Raw genomic sequence first — 22,946 nt, 5'->3', positions numbered from 1 at the left:
TTAAACTTCCCTATATACTTGACCTTTTTTCTTAATCTCTATAAAATGTTCTGCTGTAGTGTTTACTACAACAAGAGATAAACAAAAAACATTTTTTAGTAGAATATCTCTTAGGTACTTTACATTTGTCCTGGTTAGAACATCCCGGAAGGAGTTTCCCGGGATAGCTAGCATCTGTGTATCAATGAAGAAGGAAAAAGGATTGATCAACTATTTGATTATACGAAAGTAATATTTTGCAAAAATCAGTAGCAGGAAAAACATTTTTAAATATACAAAATACCATATGAATTAAAGATTCACCATATTTTTATGGTACCGTCAGCAATAGAAGGCGATGAAAACTGTCACTTTCACACCGCAGCATTGCTGAAATACAATATTACTGAAAACTTATTGAACACCAATTTTATACACGCCTTTAAACGTTTAATCAGTTTGTAACCAATTTTCACAGATTTTTTTTCCGACCCCACATATAACTTGTGTATCAAGATAACACGTGGTACCTATTATGTGCACCGGGTACGGACGCGACCAGAATGTGAGAAATATTATCCCCGGGAATGATATTTGATTATGTTCCGAATATGATTCTTTATTTAGTATCTTTGAGAGATATTCTTTGACATCTTTTTGCTGTTGACCTTTGTATTATAACTATTATGAGGTAATCTATCTTTCCCATTTTGCTAAGTTGATTTTAACAGATAATATAATCTGTATACGTGGTCTAACAGCGGTATTCGATAGTAATTTTTTCAGTTGTAAATAGTTTGCGTTGTGCATAGTCATTGTAAAGTTTTGCGCTTTTTTTGAGGTTTTGATATCAGAATATCTAATGAAAATATACAGTGTCTGGCCACTGGATTAGCTTATCTAGGGCTTAGTTTTTTCTCTTCCAATACTTGAGAAAGAATAAAATTACTGCAGACAGGTTTCTTAGTTAATTTATTTAATGTAAACAGTTCCTTAACATTTTTTTGCAAGACCACTTTATTTTTACTGTCTAAAGTAATTTGTAAAATATTATAAAACAATCAGACTGTATACCTTCACACCCTTCTTGACTAATATCAAGTATTCATGAACTGGCACCGAATGATTTTACTATTCTATTGAGGCACGTAATAATTACTAGTCTTCAAACTGAATCGCCGTAAGTGTTAATTTCATATGAATTATGAATATTTACCTATTACCTATAACACACTATAACAAATTTAATTCGAAAAAACTTTCCATTCTTACACGTGTTTAAGTAAATATTTTGGTAACCAAAAATATCTATTGTCTGAAGTTATAAAGTACTAGCTGTTGCTCGTGACAACACTGGCTTTGATAGGGTAATGGGACTGTCAAGACTACATTTTATCCCGACATTCCCGCGAAAACGGGAACCGCCGTACAATGTTAACCAAATGCAAAGCATATAAAGCATCATAGTTCTTTCCAAAAAAAGTTTCATATAGACCATGACCCCCCATTACGACTACCCTACGTATAAAGTAGGCTATACCCTTCTCAGGGTCTAGGCTACCTTGTACCAAATTTCATTACAATCGGTTCAGTAGTTTTGTCGTGAAATCGAGACGGACAAACTTACTTTGAGGGGTACTTTCGATTCATAATATAAAGTATAGATTAACACAAAAATATCTTAGTTTCATTTATCATTAGTTAGATTTGATCTTTATTCAAAAACTGAATATTTGAACGTTATTTATGAATTGATTTAATGTAGATAATTTTTTCAAATAATTCATTAATCAATCGAGGTGATAAAGGCCAGTATAACACAATATTGAACAAAGAACCGTTTTTTATCAAATATCAAAATAGATTTTTCTCTTTTTCAGTAGAAAGAGATAACTGTAGAGATAGATAGATACATGGTCTCGTAATATATTGTTTCAGTATACCACACGCGTGGTCCACTTTCTTTAGTGGACTCGTAAGTAAGGCTTCTATTTAGTATCAATTTACTATATTGGATTGTGGTATAGACGAGAGCAATTAACCTTTTTTGTGGCGCTATATTTAGCAGACCCGAAATGTATCGTGTAGATTCCTGGGCTATTAGATGTTTTTTCTTAAGTTTTTTTTTTGGTGGAGTCTGTAACTGGAATTCCTTCATAAAGGAAAACTTGCGGTAATTTCGTAGTACAGTATTTAAAATATTATCGAAACGGTTTGGGGAGTATAATCGCGTAGAGGAGATTTAAAATTCAAAATAATATATAATAGTGAAAACTAACAGTTTTAGATAAAATTGAATTTTACAAGAAACACATTATATCCTGGAGCGATACTAAACTATAGGTATCTTAGCTGCCTTAAGTCAGTTCTTGATGGTTGCAGGAACAGTTCCATTTAATGGTCAATAGGAAACCAACACGAAGGGGATAATCTGGCTGTAAAGCGAGTGGAGCAAACAAATACAGTGTTAACCTAACCTATCCTTATCGCGGTGCTTTGGGTCTTTGTACCCTGAGATTTTGGTTTACTTTAAGTTCATTTTGGTGCATGCTGAATTTATAGCCATCATAGTAGTTCTTGAAGTTAAAAATAGTGCACTTTTGCGTCAAGGTTTGGTGTTTGTTTCTGTTGTTTGATCTTTTAAAACAATATAAAATGCAGTTTTTTTTTAGATATGTGACAAAGAATATATTTTTATCTCCATTATTTTTATTTGATATTTTTCGATCCGTCTCAACTTCGATAAGTTTCGACTATTGTTTTTTCATTCTAGATAGATTTGTGTTAATTCTAAGTTATTTATCGGTATATGATTTTCGAAATTACATATTTAAAAACGCCGAAAATCAAACGTCCCATATAATTTCAAGAAATTTCATGTGATAAAATCAAGTTGACACCTAAGCACAAACACAGATAGTGGGTAATATACTATAGACCTATACACCCTTATTCATCATGTTTCCTTGACTTATAGGATCCGGAATACCTATTCCAAGATGAGAACAGAATACATAGATAACATTTAGGGTAGAGTCAACAACGTAAACCTAAGAGCGCTTGATTTACAAACCATTTTGATAGTACAAAATGCAATAGGTAAGTTTTTATACCTAGTACATAAAAAAAACACAGGCTATCCACTGAAAACTTTTTATCTACCCAAATTACTGTGTATTAGATCGCTTTAGGAGAGTTTGAAAATATAACTTTGTACATCGTTTTTTTGCTGACTCTACGTACCTATTACAATGGTTAATATGGTCATATACCCTTGATGATAGCTTTGGTTTGGCTATCTCAAGATGAAGGATTGATAAAGGACTCTTCTTGTTTGTCCCTTTTTGGCTGAATGAAAGGGAAACGATGGGCTTGTATATATTATTCTATGCAGGTGAGTTCTATAAAAATGTTAATAAGAGTCGGTCTTGCGACTTTAAGGAACAAAAGATATTAGCAAAACGGATTCTTAACCTCGATTTTGAATTTAAACATTTGTTGTTATAGCGACAAAAGAAATGCATCATCTGTCAAAGTTACAACTGTTTAGCCATAACGTTTCATACGATAAGAGCGTGGAGACAAACAGACAGATAGACAGCAGAGTCTTTGAAATAGGGTACCGTTTCTTCCTATGGGTACGTTATCCTAAAAATTATCAGCAAATCTCCGAATTTACTTTAAAAACAATGGTAAAGCTCGTCGAATACACGAATCCTAAACAAAAAATGCGGGTTATTTGTTGTCTAATAATAATTACTGCATGGGACCACCACAGGGGCGCTTCAAGTCGTTAAAAGGATTGTGTGCGATTTTGTAGAGCATAACCAGTCCAGCGTATTATGCTTAATAGGGGTCAGAGTTTTAGGTGAGGTCATAAAGAATATTGAAGAAGCCGCTTTCTTTTCTTTGCTGACTTATGCCTCTACATTTCTTCAACGTACGTGAACGCACGTAGTTTCTTTTGCTCTATATTTTTTTATGATATGAGACGTATGTTAATGTTTATCCACTTATACCTATCTTGTAAAAAAAGGGCAGTACTGTTATTTTACACACCTCAGATGATGTTATAAAAGTTCTACATACAATTTTGATATTTTCCTCTTTAAGTTACATTAACTTGTGATACAGGAACTTTTACTGACATTTTACATCACTTAAATGCAAGTAATTATACAATGGATTAAATACTCCATCACATAGGTTTATTACCAAAGCATGGCACGTAGCGCCATCTCGTACAATCATCGGAATATTTTCGGGGGCAGGGGAAAATCTCAGATTTGCGTAAACTTTTATCCATATTTTTAACAATCAAATACGTAAATATAACTGCATCACGTAAATAAACCTGTAAATTTTGTTTGATCTGTTATGATCGTGATTGGAACCAATGTACCTATGCTTCAAACCTGGATAGTAGGTTTGTAGGTCATGCAAATATTTATAGTATTCGTGTACACAATGAATTCGGCAACAATGTATTCGAAAGCTATGGTATTATTACCTAAAATGTGCAATTGACTAGATTCATTTATTCGTGTCAAAAGCTCAAAAATGTAGAGTCAATAAGTTGTCTTCATATTCATCTTCATTAGAGCATTGTCCATTTCTTTAGCTACATTTTTAAATCAATTAATAAAGTTCACATGATCTGCCTGCATACCAAAGCCTAGCGATAAATTCTTGGCAAAGTCTACATAGAAGTCTGTTGCTCAGCGAGTAGCGTTACTAATCGATGTTAAATCAACTCGATAGATGGCGTTGTAGGGAGTTTCTAAATTGAACTAAACTGCTCACGTGTGCCGAGTATTAATTAATTTGAATGTAATTTAAAGGCATAATTACATTTTGCCTTAATTATAAGTAGTTAGTATCACTAAATGCACAGTTATTTCTAAAAACATGTGAAATGCTCACATTTTTCGACAATTATCGCGAATATGTGCGCGCGCATTTTGGTCTTTACAGCGCTGAAGCGCTTTATTTTAGCTCTTGTAGAGCGCAAATAAAGAACTGAGTGTTGAAGATACCATTAAAGTATTCAATTAAAGTCGAAGTGGGATATAAAATTTAACACATTATGTTTGAGCTTTTGATAGTTTACGATAAAGGATGTCAAGTAATCTGATGATACTGACAGATTTTTATTTATAATAATCCATTGGTATTTTAGGTGGTGTTTATTTTTCCATTCTTTGTCTAAATTGCATGACTTGGAATTAAATTAGGTCTTTTAAGTTGCTATTGCTTTCATTTTTTCTTCACGTCTCCGCTATAGAAATCATGTGACACGCTCGCAAAAAAACTGTTTAAAAAAAGCGCTGAAGCCGCTTAAAACCTTGTTACACGAATATCGTACGATCTTAAAGCATTATAACCTCTCTGCTAACAGTTCCCTCTATGCGAGCCGTAAGACTGTACGGTCCTACATTAAATCAGTCATGACCTAAACAACTATTCGTAAATTCATTTTGCAGGTGATTTTGATATGAACAGACGTGTCATTTGTGACGTTGTAATTTTAAATCATTCTTAAATATCTCGGGGACATTATTTAAAGTTGCCAAGGTTATGTGATGTTTATGTATTTAGATATTTCTTGTTTAATTATAATGCGTTGAAACGTCTTGTTGCCGACAAAAACTCAGTGCACGTCAATTTTTTTTTCGCTGCTGTTACGAGATTTTTGTGAGTAATATTGGTATTTTATTATTTGTTGTAAAAATTTCGATTGTTTCCTTTTTTTAACTGGTTGTTGTTAGTTAGTATTGCTCAAGTTTAATTACGGAAATAAATCATTCTCAAGCGCGAAATTGCATCACTGTTAAGTTTACGCGTGAAGTATAAAGTCGATGTTTACGTATTTATTCGCTGGCAACGTTGAATAGCGGGAAACTTCAAACGTCTGTTGTTTAGCTATAATATATTGTAATTAATGAATTAACATTTGGAAGAGGTGATTGACTTTGAACTTCAAATTCAAAATACTGACGTAAAATTCTAGGAATGTCTAGTTTATTTTTAATTAATTGAATTGAATTAAAATCAGAATTGAATTAAAAAATAACAGAAGAATTATTTATTGGAGATAGATTTATGCATATAAATATTTTTCATTCTAGTATTATTTAACAAATCAATAGGTAGAAATCGGGGATTTTACAAATTTCAAAATACGTGTATGTAATTAATTTGATGGGGAAAAATCTTAGAAGGAAATAAAATGAAAGTAATACAAAGTTTTTGTAAAATAAAACCGTACAAACCGTGTTAAATATAATTATGCAAATTTAATATCACAGATATATTTAAAAAACATAATTATAATGTCCCGTTAAATGGTTGAGAAGTATTATCCTAAATATATTAACGATACGCCTACTGTTATAAACATAAATTGCAATATTTTCCTACACGATAAAAATCTCTAAAAAAAACAAATGGACTTTGAACCCGCGTGATTCTTGAAACAGTCAACCTTATACATTCGATACGTGCGTCTATTGATTCCATGCAATGTCAATTTAATTCGATGTTACTATAACGATAACATTCATATAATTCACTCGCGTGATATAAGTTAGAAATAAAAATCGGATTCAAAGTTTTAAAGTGCACGCAACTTCTCCCAATTTATGTAATAATTTCATCCTATTACTGCTCTTCACCCATTAGTCACAGCGTGATGGTAAATATCATGTAGCTTTCTTAATAAATGGGCTATATAAAACTAGTGTGAAGTAGAGTGAATTTTTAAAATCGGACCAGTCGTTCTTGAGATTAGCGCCTTCAAACAAATGAATATATACACTTTTGAGCTTTATAATATAAATTTCGATTAGGTATGTAAATGTATTGAATATCTTACAAAAAATAACTACTTATGACTTGAGAGCAAATATTCGTTTCACGCACACGCTACTTAGTTGGGATGCTGTAGTATAATATATTTTAACTTATCTCCGTTATTTTGTAAAATCATACAATAAGTAACCATGTGGACTTAAAGTATACATTGCATATGAATTAATAAAATCCGGGCAATGAACCACAAGTCGAAAAAACGTAAGTATTCAAAGAACATTGTTAAACTTGACCAAAATGTATTTCACAATATGTTTAAATATTAAAAAATACCGGCGTTTGTCTATAGTACCATAGGTCTTTGAACTCTGCAAGATCTTGAATAACTTACTGTTTTTTGCGAGAGGCGTACTTCTCCGTTACTAGCTTAACAAACCAAATAATTTTACCGCTTCTAAAACATTTTTATAATTTATTTTAAACGACTTATACGATGGTGTAGATATTTCATGACAAAAATTGAACTTGCAACAAAATAATATAAGGTTGCTAGCTGACCTGACCGAGTAAACGTTTTGGGATACAAATTAATTCTAGGAAATAAAAAACAAAACGAAATTGGGTGTATGACAAAATCTAGCCAATATGCATAAAAAACTTTCGAGAATCAGTATAGATTAGATTCTCACCCTGAACTTTACTGAAATTTAGATAAGAGCAGTGTCAAACGGTAAAACGACATCACTTTGATTAATTAATATAATAGTTTTTTTCTCAGTAAGTGCAAGAAATTTCTTTCTGTAAAACGTTTATCTCATCCTTCGCAACTGTAGAGCTTATGAACAATTTAAGATAGGAGGCACAGTTGGGAGAAATCATGCATGATTCCCAAACTGTACCCCTTACGCCATGTAAACATGGTGAAATTCATGTTAAGTCATTCATTATCCTATCTATCTAGAGTTTTAGTATCAGAACATTAGGTTATTAATGTTCGGATATATCTAGCGAATGAAAATCAATAGTTGCTCTATGATAATACGAACTGATGGTTATACTTTTTGCTGGCTGAATTTCAGAATGAATCGTTTTTTGAAATCATCCATATCAAAATTTTAATGTAGGATACTGTCGGTGTCAAGTTGTCCTCCTATTGTAAAATATGTAATGTGTAGTAATATTCAATGAGTTTTATGCAATAGGTTGTATATTTTTTGTCACAATTTATTTTGTAGAGTCTTCTTTTTTATGCTCTACTGTCAAGCCGTGTTGAAATTACTATATATATGTTGATATTTGACCGGTAAAACTGGACAGGGAATCTTGCGAAAAGGCTAGTTTGACGGATTTTCTCGTTTTTTATATAGTAGTAGTTTTTAGTATATTTACAAAGATGAGAGAAAATGAGAATTCTTTAGTTGAAATGTGTTAACGCTAACAGGTACGATTCGATAAAACACTCCCCAAAAAGATGATGTAAACCATCGTTAAGCATAAATATATGAATGTACATATAATTGTAAACGGTAAATAAATTAAGCAGATATCAAACACACTTTTATTCGAGTGCATTACAGATTAAATGAAACTTTTATTGATTTATAAAATGTTAATAATTTCCGTTACATTATCTATTGCAATATAATTAACACCTCTATCACATTTTATTAGATACAAGTTTATTGATGACAAGAGGATTTACCGGTCACCTTTTTCATTCATCCTATGTTCCCTTGGGATCACTTTTAAATTGTAGAGCGTGGGACCGGGGACAACAGCTAGTTTAAAAGTTGCAATATTTAAGTGCTGGCATGACATACCTAGGAACAAGCATTTTAGTCTAAATGATAGTAAATAGTTGTGCGGCAATGGAACCAAAACCTAACTATGTAGCGACCTATGGTCGTGAACTCGTGACCCAATACCACCGGTTATACATGTATAATCGGGCAAGAACATAAACCATTAATTTTAAGAAGCTCTTATATTTGTTGGATATTTACCTCAGAGAACGTATAGCCAAGTAATACAATTTACTTCAAAACAAATTGAATTCAATGAAACTGTACTACAAAGTAAAGAATATGTTTGTACTGACAAAATAAATTCTACGTAAAATTTCAATTAAATACTAAAGTGCTCAATTCGTACAATAATATATTTACTATGACCTCGATTCTAGGAAATGTACGGATTGTACCAATACTAACTGAATATGCTTACTTTAAAATATTACGTATTGTTACATTTACATAAGCCATTGCCAATTATCTTTGTTAACAATTAAATATATTTTTTCCTAAAACCCTGGCATTATGTGAAGCCAAGCCAAGTCTTTTAAATAAAATTTGTAGACATACATCGTTATCTTAAAACGAGGATAATAAAGATTCACTACAATTACAATGTCGTTATAATATAAAATGCAATATCTTTACAACTAATAAATACATAAAATAAGTCACCTGCGGCCAGACGGCTGATAAAAACAAAAATAAATGATTCAATGTAAGGTCACATGCGATAGTTATGCTCGTTGCTATGGCAAAATGGAATTAGGAAAAATGTTTTTTTTAAAAAGCGAAGCCTATGCACTCTTTCGTACAGTAACATCTTAAAAGTCTACAAAATATTTTGTTGGGGCGGTTATTAAGGGAGACCTCTCTCTAAAACTTTTTATACACACTAATTTATTCAGTGACTAAAATTGTTAAATACTCTTTTAGTCATTTCTAAAATGTGTCTGTTCTTTACAAGGTACACAATTTACAAAACTGTTAGTACTTTCTGTCCACAAAAATACCTCGTATGCTTGGACGGATCCATCCATCCATTTCGTAATTCGGAACTCGTGTTCTTAGTTTTCAAATTTTCCCTGTTTAACTTTTTGAGATCACAGAAAGGTAAAACTTTATTCCAGATCTTTCGAAAATCTAGCCAGTGTTTTAACATCCAATTTTAATTTCCCGATAAAGAGATCAATGTTCTCTATATTGTGTAATGCGAGGCACGCTCAACCCGCGTGAGGACAGTAGGCGGCCATTCAATCAATTTAATTGATTGCTGCGATAGTGTAGCTTGTTTCAATTATACAGCCGGCCACATTCAATGCTTTCATTTGTGTCGTCGTTTTCATGTCTACCTTTATGGATGTCTGATTTTGATAAGGAATGTTCAGGATGGATGATTTGTTTTGATTAATTTTTAAGTCTCAAGTTGAAATTAACTGGTGTTACTGGACCTTAATGTTGAATTGTTTTCCAAATTGTTTTTTTATTGGATTTACTTTTGCAAGATGGTCGCGCTTTATAAATCGCTGTTACTTAAAATTTTGGGAACCTACCTAAAAAATCGAAGAAGTTAATACAATACTATAAATATATACCAACAAAATAGTCTTTACAGAGCAGACAAAACATAAAACGCAAAGATTTTTACACGTGGAAAGATATAATACTGATGCAGCGAAAACTGAATTCTGAACTATTTTTACGATCCTATATCTGGCATTGATCACGAAAACGTTTATGTTTAGCAAAAAATTTTAATTATTCACAATTGCACAACATGCTTTCCTAAAAAGTATTTTTAGACAAACAGCTATTCCACTGCTGGGAAAAGTCATTTCGCTTGTTTCTAGATTGTTGAGAGCTTAAAAAAAGAGTTAAAAAAAGTCACTATAAAAATATGGTACTGAGATAGAGCGTAGTTTCTTAACAGTTGTGTTTATTGAGTCAAACGTTTAATTAATATTTCGTAAATGAAGCGTCGCTACTTCGTTGACGACTTTAGTTCCAACGAAACGTGCCCATCAAAGATCTATGAGCTTCTACAGCAGTAGTTGTACTAAAGACATAAAAAAATGATTCGTACTATTACTTAAAAAATAATTGTATATTCAATTTTTAACAACTTCTAAAAGGCGAAAATTGCCAATTTATTTTTGTTTGTTATCTTAGAAATTTGGGACTGGATTAACCGATTTCATTTGAAGTGAAATAGCTATAATCTGGTCCCATCAAATTTCACCAAGTTTGGCTCTGTAGTTTTTTTTTAAGTCCGTCGTATGTTTTCCTTGATAAAAAATATTGAACTATCTTTTATCAACTTGGTAACCAAAATGTCCGTCTGATTGCATCACGAACATTTTCAGAGGCACTGCACCTTTCGTTTGTATCATGCAATATCAAATTATAAAGCCACTTTAGTAGTATTTTAACCCATCTTGTGCTCTATATTTACACTTATAAATGAGATAAAAGTCTTAGATGTACTTCATGATAACAATAATCTCGTGTTATCATTACGATCATATTTATATTCAGACTTTGTTAAGATCAAAATATTATGTGTGAGAATAAACGAACGAGCTGCATCATGCATGGCTGTTGCTGTAGAAGTTTTTTAAATATATAAAAATATTGTGTAATTTTAGAAAATATGGAAGTGAGTTGTTTTTTTAATTAAGGAAAAATTAAAATGATTATTTGTAAATTGTGCTAATTTTAATACTAATACGAATAATCGGTAAAACAATATAGAGATGTGTTTGACTTCTAGTGACTCTATTGACTTTCATCAACTCTAATTTTTCATACACAGGAGTACTAAAACTACTTTAAATTGTGTTATTAGGCTATATTATTATTTTTTTGTGATTTGTGATTCTGCGCTACATATATGCTTCAAAATAACACTGCCGGAATCTGATGACAGTAAAAGTCAACCCGAAAGTTATCAGGAAAATTCCAAAGGATCGTTAGAAAGAAGGTTGGAGGTACTATACCTGTTTAATTAACCTTATATTTTGATTGTTACAGTTCAACATGGTTCAGTCGGTGTTCGGGCCGTGGGACTACGCCATCATGGCGGCGACGATGGTCGCGTCAGTTGCTATTGGACTGTATTTCCGCTTTAGTGGTGGAAAACAGAAAACAAATGAGGTGCGTACACTTATTTTGTTTTTTAACGTCATTGTAAGGTGATCGCGTACGATGTAGATTGACCGCCAATCTCTTGTTTTTGATTGCGGATCGTAATTTAGATGGCGTGTAGGTATTCATTCTTGGAAGATTAATATGAACATTTTAATGAACCAGTTTTCGGTATTTTGAAGTAAAAAGTATCATAGATATTCATATTTGGTAAAGTTACAGGGATAATACTAAAAAAAATATTTTAAATTCAGGACTGTTTCCTTGAAATCCCTGACTTTGAAGTATCAATATTTATCATTATCTTACAACTTACTGCCTACAATTCTTGTAGCTTTTCGGCCTGTGGAAACTAAACTGCTCATTACATAGCGTGCAGTCTAAAACGTTTGTAAACGAATCGTAGTAGTTATGACAATACTATGTTTGAATCTCCGTTTACGGTCTACACCCACGGTACGGTAGTATAAATAAAAGTGTGTGAGAACCGTATTTTTGGTAGTCGCGGTCTCAACTTGCAGTGGAATACAAAAAGTAGGGAAATTTTGTTGTTATTAGACCTTTGAAATGCTACTAGTCGAATATAATTCGTTTCAATCAACTCATTTACTTGCGGTCCATTTGATTTCATTGTCGTTGGACATTTGTCATTTGCTTAATCATCATTATCATGACTTCTAGTATCGTTATTTCATTCATTAATAGAAATGTTTGTTTCAGGAATACCTCCTCGCCGACCGCAACATGTCCATCTTCCCCGTGGCCGTCTCCCTCATGGCTTCATTCATGTCAGCCATCACTCTCCTCGGGGTATCAGCAGAGAACTATTACTACGGCATGCAGTTCGTCGTCATAAACTTATCCTACGGCATAGCCACCCCTATAGCCAGCAGACTGTACTTACCGGTCTTCTTCGGCCTACAAAAGACCAGTACTTATGAATACTTAGAACTAAGATTTGGACCACACATCCGTATGCTGGCATCCATGACTTACACTTTACAAATGGTGCTCTACAATGGCATAGTTTTATACGCTCCGGCGATTGTATTAGAAGCTGTAACAGGGTTGGATAGACTGATCTCAATATTAGTAGTAGGTTTAGCTTGTACTTTCTACTCTACTCTGGGAGGCATGAAGGCTGTCTTGTTCACCGACCTTCTACAATCAGCTCTCATGTTTGGAGCAGTGTTCAGTATTGTTATATTTGCATCAATACAAGTTGGAGGATTCGGAAATATTTTCGTTATAGCTCGGGAAGGTGGAAGACTGGACTTTTCTAAGTGAGTACAAAACACATACGACACGATTTTTTGTTTTTAATGTTAATAAATTTACTGATTGTGTATTTTTGTTCTGTTTATAGTTTCAGTGTTGATCCTACGGAAAGACATACTTGGTGGTCTCTGGTAATTGGTGGTTTAGTCACCTATCTCTCGTTGTATGCTGTAAATCACACACAGGTAAATATAAAAGCTTACTGTGACTATATTTTTATAATAATGTCATTCCTAAATCAATGAAACAAAATCTCAAGAACTGTGATCTAAAACTCGAACAAATGCATTCAAGTTTAGAACAAAGAAACAATAAGCAGTTTTTTTTTCTTTACATTGGATTGTTGGAACGACATTTATGAGTTACGGTTCTCAAAGTTGCTATGCAATATTAATTTATAGATACCGTTTTGATAGCGGTAATTCATATTTCTTTTTCCTGCAGTAAAATCATACATTAAGCTGACAAGGCGTATCGATGTAAATATTTAATTTTGAAAGTACAGTGTATTATTATTGTGTAACCGTTCAACAAAACAGGCAATCACACATTGGTCGTTAATGATAATAATTAGATTCTAGTATTGAGGTAGGACGTAATAGCGAGATATTGACAATCACTATTAAAATCAATCTTACTGCACATTAATATAGGGTCCATTTTCTAATACAAAGTTAGGAATTTTTCATGACGACTTAATCTCATTAATATTCCTTCAACATTTGATAGTATTAATTAAAAGCACATTGTTTTGACGTTCATTTAAGTACGTTATCGGGCCTAAAAGTAGCATATTATGTCCTTAAATAGAGTTCAAGAAATATATCAGAATCAGTTGACTGAACCGCTAGTCGTATAAGTTTATCTGACAGACAGACAATACCTACTTTCTTTACTTATGATAGTGAGGTATTCTACTGCCATAGCTTGTAATCAGTATAAGAATAGTCCTCAAGTCTGTTAGATAGTTTAATCTGTACTTGTCGATGCGTTTCTTATCAATGTTTGCTTGTCTTATATAATTTATAAGGAAATGGTAGATGGAAGGTAGTAAGGTCACATAGGAACTTACATAGTCGTCGTGTTATGAACTCATGTAGACGATGAAGATTTTATATTATTGATGATGCCGTGTCCAAGGGGTAAAATCGGTACCCAAAGGGGAAAACGGAACCCGGTTATTGTGACTCTATTTACTAGGCTGTATCTCAGGATCCGTTGTAGCTGGACAGTACAAATTTGATTATCGATAAAATAATTATTACTGCCTCAAAAACTAAAAGAATAAAAATAACAATTTGACAACCATTTGTAGTCCATAGTGATCTTTTGTTGACTGGTTTATAGGCTATAGCCTGTAGGTATGGCTTAAGATTGAGATACTCGTGAGGTCCGAATAAAAGGTTCCAAGAACACAATTCGCTTTTTTATTGACGTATCACTGTTTGAGATATTTGGCCCTCTCCACAATGCCCGAAGGTCCCTGGGGACATATTATATTTGTACGACCTTGTCCGGACAGTTTCAAACGACATGTTTACAAATGTTTATTTGTTTTATAAAACATTTTATTGCAACATCAATGTTCTCTATTTATACCTATAAAGTCAGATCAGACAGATAGCCGGATTCTTTCATAGTGAAACTGCGATTTTAGGATGACATTTTGTTATTACATATTTCTCTTTTACTCTGTTGGATATTTTTGGGGTCATATAGATGACTTATTTGCCCATCTTGAGAACAAGCCCAAAATCAATTTCCTTAAATTATTATTTAAAGCGATTTTTTTTCTTACATTCTTTTTTCTCTATCTCTTATCGCGATAATGTCGATGACTTATTTGCCAATCCCAAGAACAATCAGATCGAAGACCAATTTAAATTTTCTCAAATTTCTGTTTCGAATTTTCCAATTTATAATATTTTTTTGTTTCCCAGGTACAACGTCTGCAAACAGTGAATACATTAGACAGATCTCAGAAGTGCTTGTGGTGGAGTTGGCCTGTTCTCTCCGTGCTCAGCGTGGTGACATGCATGAGTGGGTTGGGCATTTACGCCGTGTATAAGGACTGCGATCCTTTCCTCAGCCATAGTATTACTGCTGTGAGTATTAAAGATTTTTTCTGATATTTTTTTGGAAATCTACCACACGTAAGAAATTCATCCTAGTGTCGCATGTCACAAACATGCACAAAGACAAACCGTAAGTTGTCAGTTTATTCCGTATGCATATTATTATGTGTGAACCAATATTGATGAAAAATAATATAGAACAATAGCCGTCCCGTTGCTGCCTTTCAAATACAATTGAACATTGAAATCAATTACCATAGCAATAGCCTCTGAATCATGGCACTTCTTCTCTATAGTAGGAATTTCCTACGACAACCTTTTCAATTAGAAACAAAAATAAATTTACCTTTTAAATGTAATAATGGCAAACAAAAACAGTCAATGATATTTTGATTAAGACTTTTCTATAAGTATTTTTTTTTTGCTATGAACAGATGGACCAATTGATGCCGTACTACGTGGTGGATGCTATGAAGCACATCCCCGGGCTGGCGGGGCTCTTCGTGGCTGGAATATTCAGTGCCTCCCTCTCTACTATATCTGCATCTTGTAACGCTTTGGCGGCTGTTACGTTGACTGATTATGTTGGCAGGTAATTCATGAAACTATCTACCACAAAAAAAAAGGTTTTATTTATTTTTTTATTCAAAGGAGTCACAATATAAAAAAAAAACCAGTTAATTTCGATTTCGAATTTCGAATTCAGTCTGATATAATATTTTTGTTGCTGTTTGTGCTGTTTTGTCTTAAATCGAAAACGTTTGTGTCATTGTTTAATCCAAATAAAACCTTATCTTCTCCAACAGATGGTGCAAAGTCCGTCAATCCTACATCCCCTGGCTGACCAAGCTGGCCGCCTGTTTCTACGGTCTGGTGTTCCTAGCCCTTGCCTTCATCGCGGAGTACTTGGGAGGTGTGCTGCAGGCTGCCCTCACGATATTCGGGGCAGTTGGAGGCCCGTTATTAGGGGTCTTCACTCTCGGCATGTTCACTACATATGCTACCGAAGGGGTGAGTTTATTCAGTCCTTATTGTTATGTTGGTAATGTATTGTTCCTCAAGGTGATTTGCTTGAATTCTGTTAGTCGGTTTTGTTTTTCTGTAGTGCGAAAAAAAATATCGAAGAAGAGTAATATCTATGGTGAATTAATATAGTTTTGTCTATACGGAAGAGCTTGCATTAAGAATATAAATAATAACCAGGTTTTGTTATCCAATCTTCATTGCCCTCGTAGTTTATATAGATTGTTTATTTAATGTCACTATGATTAGAAGTGTCCTACATCCTTGTCTAATATATCTCTACTTTAAAAGGTGGCTTTCGACCCACCACCACTTCTTATAGTAGTATTATTATGGTTGTGCAAGCGTGACAGCTATACACGGCGTAGAGCGGCATCTCTCTCTTTCACCCGCAATAAAATCACTATAAAACTAATGGTAGGCCCCCTGGATATTGAACACGAATATTTTCTAGATCATTCAAATATAACAATAGTATAATTAGTTCAGGGCTGTGTCACTACTAAATTGCTTAAAAACTGTAAGAAAATGAAACTGCGCTCAAATGTTAACCACGTGTGACATTGACCGGTTAAATTTAGATAAAAAACGTTTATTTATTTATGTTTATTCTGAGAAAGAGTCAACCGTATCATTGACTGCACGGTTAGTGTAATAATCGGTTACTTCTCAACCGACTTAAAAAAAAGAGGATTTTCACAATTCACTTTCGGACTGGGTGAACTAATTATGTTGAGCATTTTTTTATTTAACGTCAAAATTACTGTCCCATATAATTATCAAGCTTGGTTCATTAGTTTTATTTGTAGAAGTTTTTGTTGTTTAATAATAATATTATCTAATTATACAATGCCTGTAATATTTATAGACAAAGACAATTACAAAGAAAATTTTAAAAGCGTCTTTTTATTCTTATTGTTTGATCTTCTTTTGTCATTGGGATACCATTGTTTTTGAAACGAATGCAGATGATTATGTCAATATCTCCAGCCTGTATAAACAGAATGATTTAAAACATTGCTCGGTAATGTAATATGAGTAATGTGGGCAAGTTCCATTGTTTGAGAAAACAAAACTATTTGGGATACTCAACTGTTTTTATCTGAAGATTATTTTCTCATTTAGATATGAGGTGGTTAGAGCTTTGAAGCATTGACTGCTAAAGTAAACAGTTTTATCGTTGGAAAATCATCATGAAAAACCACTTTTTTGTATTGATGTTGGTCTTTCGTTGGGGATTTATGTCATCTTAGACTTCAACATAAATAATTCTGTTTCTATGTGCTTAGTATACAAGGTTTTATAATATTATTATTATGCTGAAGACGATTAAGAAGCTGTAGATTTGCAACAATCACATTTAAAAAAGTTACACTATTTGCGAAACAATCATGACTTAAGCCTACTATTTGCGACGATAATTAGCATCAATGTTACTAATGGTTTTAAGTATCAGTTGAAAAAAAATATGTTGAGTTATCTTAACGCTGAATCCAACTGAAAAGCAAAAACACTATCGATCAACGTTAACAAGCTCACAGAGACGAGTGTGACGTCTACACAAAAAAATTGTATATAACACGACCTTATCGAATCTTACGCAACAGATGTTTATCTATACAGAAGTTATTTCCTGGTTCACCAATAGAATAGATTACAATGAATGCGAATAAGAAAAGGACTAAAATAGCTTCAAAAAATCTTATTTTCCTGTTCGAATTAAAAAAAAGTCAACAGGTAATCGAACGAGAATCAACCTCATCACTTGGGAATTAAGTCTACTTTATCTTTCAGGATGTCTGTATCAATTTACTGTCAATATGGTGTAGTAAAATTTCCACTGATAATTGAACGAAAATCAACTTCAGGACCTCGAAAATTAAGTCTAGTTTACCTTGTTCGCTCCAAACTGCCTGCCAGTGCGCTATCCAATAGTTTCTTAGATCATTAAATGAAAGTAAACCTCACGCTCTTGAAAATTAAGTCTTTTTTCCCCTGTTTCAGGCTGCCTGCATCAGTCTGCTGAGTGGAATGGCGATGATGCTGTGGTTCAGTTTTGGAGGTCCACGGCCTCCGATCGCGAAGCTGCCGCTTAGTGTCGAAGGCTGTGGCTTCAACGTCACCGTGCCAGAAGTCTCGTACAATCCTAAGGATTACTTCTACATGTACAGAGTTTCTTACCAGTGGACGAGTCCTGTAAGTATTGCAGTGCTATATGATTTATTAAAGTGTTGGTATATGTCCTTATAATCTTTTTTTTCTAAGGTGTAGTGATACAAGTTCCTAACAGTAATGTCCTATAACTTTGTTTTGAACAACGTTTTCTTGTGTATGAAAATCCATGGCTTGCATGACCTTTGATTCCACGATTGGGTTTCCATATCCCATTTTTCCATCACCAATAAATTTTATAATTAAAACGAAGCTAAGAACAGTCTTTATTAAGTGAAATATGCCTAAAAATACTTGAACATAATTCACCGTCAGTACCAAAACTTTTTAACATCGTTTAATCCGTTCGAGAGGTATGATGCTACAGACGGACAGGCAGACACATCAAACTCATAACCACACACTTATTTTTGCGTTAAGTGTTTATAAATATAATCATAGGAATGAACAAATAAAATTAAGAAGCAACGTCGACTTCAAGTTATAAACCCATATCTCATGTTGACATCATCTCATACAGAGTACATTGACGGTGGACAAAACTAGACCTATTTTGGTAACAGTATAAACATGATTCAATTCCTTTGTAATTCCCGTTCTATGACTATGTATGCACACTATGAATGGAATCACGGTCGTTAGGTCAATAGGTTGTGCTGAGTAGATCATTGTGTAACTGATAACGAGAATTACGATATAAATAACATTTATGTAATTAATATCAAACGAATGACGAAGGAATCACGTGCTTTGATGTAAATCTTGCTATGTAGGTATATAAGGCTTGTCTATAATAAGACAATGTTGTTGGTATGAGAGCAAAACTATACAATGTTGCGTGGGACATTTTTTTTTATTGATAAATTTGGTTACTTGAGACTTGCTTGAGACGGAATTCAGAATGTATTTATTTTTTCTTTAAAGTTAGTATTAAATCTAGAATATTAAAAATAGTCGTGAAAATTTCAACGATTTTAAACTAAGAATCAATTAGAAATGCAAAATTGGCGCCATGTTTGAATTTTGGCACTGGTATTATTTTCCCTACAACTGTTTCGTTTCGTCTGTGTTATATCTAACATATCCCTTAGCATAAATACGAAGTCCTGAAGCATATCCTCAACGTTCAAATTTAAATAGCTCATTACATAAAATATTTACAAAACTCCGTATCTTTCGCTCTTACGTATTTCATTCGTTAGTGGCGTTAGTGCTATATCAATGTCATTAATATTTACACACGTTTTAATCTTACCAATTACTGCTACTAGTAAAATCCGATTTAAACCAAATGCAACTACTTTTGTTTTTTGCTTAAACCGCAACTATGCTAAGACTATGTTACATACGATTGCCTAGCAGGCTTGATGACCTGAATAATACCGGTTATATGACGTCTTTGTATCTTAGTACTTTAAGTAGCATTTAGAAATCGCAAAAAATGTGCGAGAGTGCAAATATCAATTCGATAAATGATTTCTTTCTTTTGGAACCCAATTCTCTATCTACGTTTTCTCTTTATGACTACATTATCCTAACCTTTTCCCAACTATGTTCAAGGCAGCTTCCAACTAACCGGATGGAGCTATGTACCAGTGTTTTACAAAGAGCAACTTACTCGTACTATCTGATCTCCTCAACCCACCGTTACCAGGGCAACACGATACCCCTTAATCTGAATGGTTGCCATATTTTCTAACTACTCGCAACGAATGTCAAAGATGTGTAAATAACAGCGTTCTTAAGCCACTCTGTACATGACTACAATTTCTCTAATCTGTTTTTCTTTTCCTTCCAGATGGGTTTTATCTGGGTGATGGTAGTCGGCACGTTGATATCGTTGCTATGGCGACAGCAGCAGCCTTGGGAGCGAGCGGGGCTCTCGCACCCTGACCCAGAACTCTTCACACCGCCTCTAGCCAGGCGACTAAGAGCCAGACACGGGGAAAAACCTGCCGTGCAGGTAACCAAAGAGTAGCCTAGAGTAGAACGCATAGAACGCACTGCATGATGGACGCACAAGTAGATTTTCCAAATTAACCAAATTTAAATACTTTTTCTTTTAGCCTGTAGATGCTAGCTTGTAGTACGGTGTTTTAGAAGCAGCATGTTTTAGTATTAGAATGTTTTAGAAGTGTTTGCTTTACCTGCCGAAGACGACTTATTGGGTTTTTCTTTTTATTTTCTGACTTCTTAATAGAGCTGTATAAAGAGAGTTGTAATTATTTATTTTTGCAAGGGTAAGATGTTTTTTTGGGTTACTAACTTGTGGAAAGATATTAATGAAAATGTATGATCTTATTTGTCTGGTATGGTTTATTTAAGTAAATTAAAATGTGCAAAATTAAAAGCTAAAACTACAGGTCATTAGCTGGTATTTTTTTTTCTTATTTAATTCAAGAGTTATTTTCATAATTTTGTTTAACTCCTATTATTATATTATTGCTACTTCACATAGCAAGTTCTTAAGTTAAGTATATTTTTATAAGTATAAAGTAAAATTAATAACACCTACCTACTCAAGTAGGTGCACTAATAAATGTTTTCTTATTGCATGGCTTGATACTCACCCTTTGGATATTAATTTCGGCAATTAAGATGCAAACGAACTGACAGAGGTGGGTAAATATATCTCAAAAATTCTCGACTCAATAGCTACTAGTAGCTATTATTGGCCTAAATTATTGAAGTGACCGCGAACTGTCCATAAACAGTGTGATGAGCAAACAGGAACAAGGTGAAAGGCTTCAGCACGGCTCGGCGGTATCAGGATTTATCTGATCTGCACCTACCTTTTTTAGCAACGTCTCCCGGACTGGCGGACGGTTTGGCATGCATAGCAATAGGGTAGGGTACTCGTGGAAGGGTACTCTCGGCAATAAGGAGCCAACTTCTTTCGCATTTTGGAAGCCGACGTGTTAAGTGCATTAGCCCCTTGGCCTCCTACTGTTGCAATACCCGCTGCACGAAATGTGGCTCCTTGCCGGGGATCCTACAATCAGGGTGGGAAAGCGAGTACTGTATGAGCTGCCTACCTTGCTAATATGACGGGAATTTGAATAGGCTGCTGGAAACCTAACATTGCCTGCAACCTTAAAGCATGAATGCGTCGTGCAAGCGAGATTGTGGTGTATTACAAGGCTTGCAGTAGCGTCTTGCTCCTACTTTTACGAGGTTTTGTAAAGCCCGGTAAACTCCTTGTACATGCCCAAAGATGACCCTTGCCTCTGATATTTTGTTTGCCTTCTCAATCATTTGCACACAATACTACTTAGTGCCACTTTGTCATAACGTCACAATATTTAAACCTGCATGGATAAGTTTGTACAGAATGCTTTTATATTCTCTTAAAATTGTTTTATTATTTATTTTAAATATATACCTACGAAGAAACGGAATTGTAACTGGATGTGGTTGTAAATTCCATAGCCAAGTAGTAGGTTTAATTTTAAATACGTGTGAAACATATCTTTACGTAACATCGTTTTTAATTTTATTTACCAGTCGGTGACCGGTCGATTTGTACAAGCATTTGTAAATTAAGTTTGCGAACTCAACGGGTAAAAATACCTCCCGTTGAAGATGGTTTTATATTATGTAATTACCTGCGTAAACAATTTTTCAAGAATATATCACGTGTTAAAACTTACACCTATACAATTTCCGTTTCTTTACTTTCCTTACCTACACATTTTACCATCATCATCATTTTTGCTTTTTGTGAATTCAGTAGTATAGTTTGATTCTAGATGACACGTGTGTGAATTGATTCCTTAGCACAGCTATTGGTGATTTGAACTTAGGACTTCTGAAAGGTTTGTATATTTTATCTTTTGAAAAAAGCTTGCATATTACCGGGATCATTGGCATGTGATGGGCTAAATTATTTTAAGGTAACTTCCCCTATTTAAAAATAAAAAAACTGTGTATTTAATGTTATAAGCTTTTTTTAAGGCGTATAAGCATAAATTCATATGCCTTTAGATACATTTAAAAAATGTTACGTTCGTTGATATTAACCATATAATCATATATCGAATGTTGTCGCAATTGACTTACTTAAATGTAGAGGTTTAATTTGTAACTTTGAGAACGATATAAGTACACATTATAATGACTAATTATAATTTTGGAATATAAAGACAAGTCACTAACAAATTTGAAAACAAAATCCTATTAAAAATAGGATCTTGTTCCATAGCTGAAAGACAATTAAATTAAGACATTTTTTATTATATTTTTCAGTGTAAACTATTGAAGTCGAATGGTGTTCAAGAGTAATTTTCTCCACTATTTTTATAGAAGTTTTTTTTAGTTTTAAGATATTATTATTTAATAGTAATTTGTTTTTCTTTGTGATTTAGAAATGTTTGTTACATTCCTAGTTTAAAAACATTGTATTTATAGACAAATAATATATTGCAGGCGGTATTTTTGTAAACAAACACTTAATTTATTTTGGAAACGAAAATTAGAATATCTTTTATTACATCATTTTATTTGGACGATCATCAAAATTAGTATTAGATTAGCAATAAAATTATTTATGTAAAAAATATTTATTTAAAATAAGTGGAAGAACACTATATTACCAATTGTGTCTGTGTAGATCAGTGTCAAAATGGTTGATGACACATTTTAGTTTATAAGAGGAATACTAGACAATACTACCTAT

The 22,946-nt window shown here is 33.3% G+C and overlaps 1 protein-coding gene across 4 annotated transcripts; it reads left to right on the top strand.

The window, feature by feature from the left end:
* Positions 1-5,371: 5,371 nt before the first annotated feature.
* LOC113500411 (putative sodium-dependent multivitamin transporter) lies at positions 5,372-22,627 on the top strand. Of its 4 annotated transcripts, XR_003401198.1 has the most exons (11): positions 11,183-11,235; positions 11,610-11,732; positions 12,444-13,006; positions 13,090-13,186; positions 14,942-15,106; positions 15,511-15,668; positions 15,883-16,087; positions 18,104-18,295; positions 20,070-20,234; positions 22,021-22,086; positions 22,517-22,593. XR_003401198.1 is itself a non-coding variant. In XM_026881169.1 (10 exons), exons 2-10 carry the CDS (start codon positions 11,616-11,618, stop codon positions 22,550-22,552), a joined length of 1,698 nt encoding a protein of 565 aa, XP_026736970.1. In that variant the 5' UTR covers positions 5,372-5,673; positions 11,610-11,615; the 3' UTR covers positions 22,553-22,627. The 4 variants fall into 4 exon arrangements, 3 of the variants coding, with proteins under 3 accessions (XP_026736970.1, XP_026736969.1, XP_026736971.1); XM_026881169.1 differs by lacking the exons at positions 11,183-11,235; positions 22,021-22,086 and adding an exon at positions 5,372-5,673 and having other exon boundaries at positions 22,517-22,627; XM_026881168.1 differs by lacking the exon at positions 22,021-22,086 and having other exon boundaries at positions 22,517-22,627.
* The last annotated feature ends 319 nt before the right edge of the window (positions 22,628-22,946 follow it).

Source organism: Trichoplusia ni, chromosome 14 (assembly GCF_003590095.1).
Source record: "Trichoplusia ni isolate ovarian cell line Hi5 chromosome 14, tn1, whole genome shotgun sequence".
Lineage (NCBI taxonomy): Eukaryota > Metazoa > Arthropoda > Insecta > Lepidoptera > Noctuidae > Trichoplusia > Trichoplusia ni.
The sequence above is the reverse complement of the archived record's forward strand: the minus strand, read 5'-3'. Positions and strand labels throughout refer to the sequence as shown.

Excerpts from the sequence above, each read along its gene's own strand:
- LOC113500411 (XM_026881168.1), top strand. Across the intron at positions 15,669-15,882 it reads TTGACTGATTATGTTGGCAG|ATGGTGCAAAGTCCGTCAAT; the intron begins GTAATTCATGAA and ends CTTCTCCAACAG. Across the intron at positions 20,235-22,516 it reads GGGAAAAACCTGCCGTGCAG|TGTAAACTATTGAAGTCGAA; the intron begins GTAACCAAAGAG and ends TATATTTTTCAG.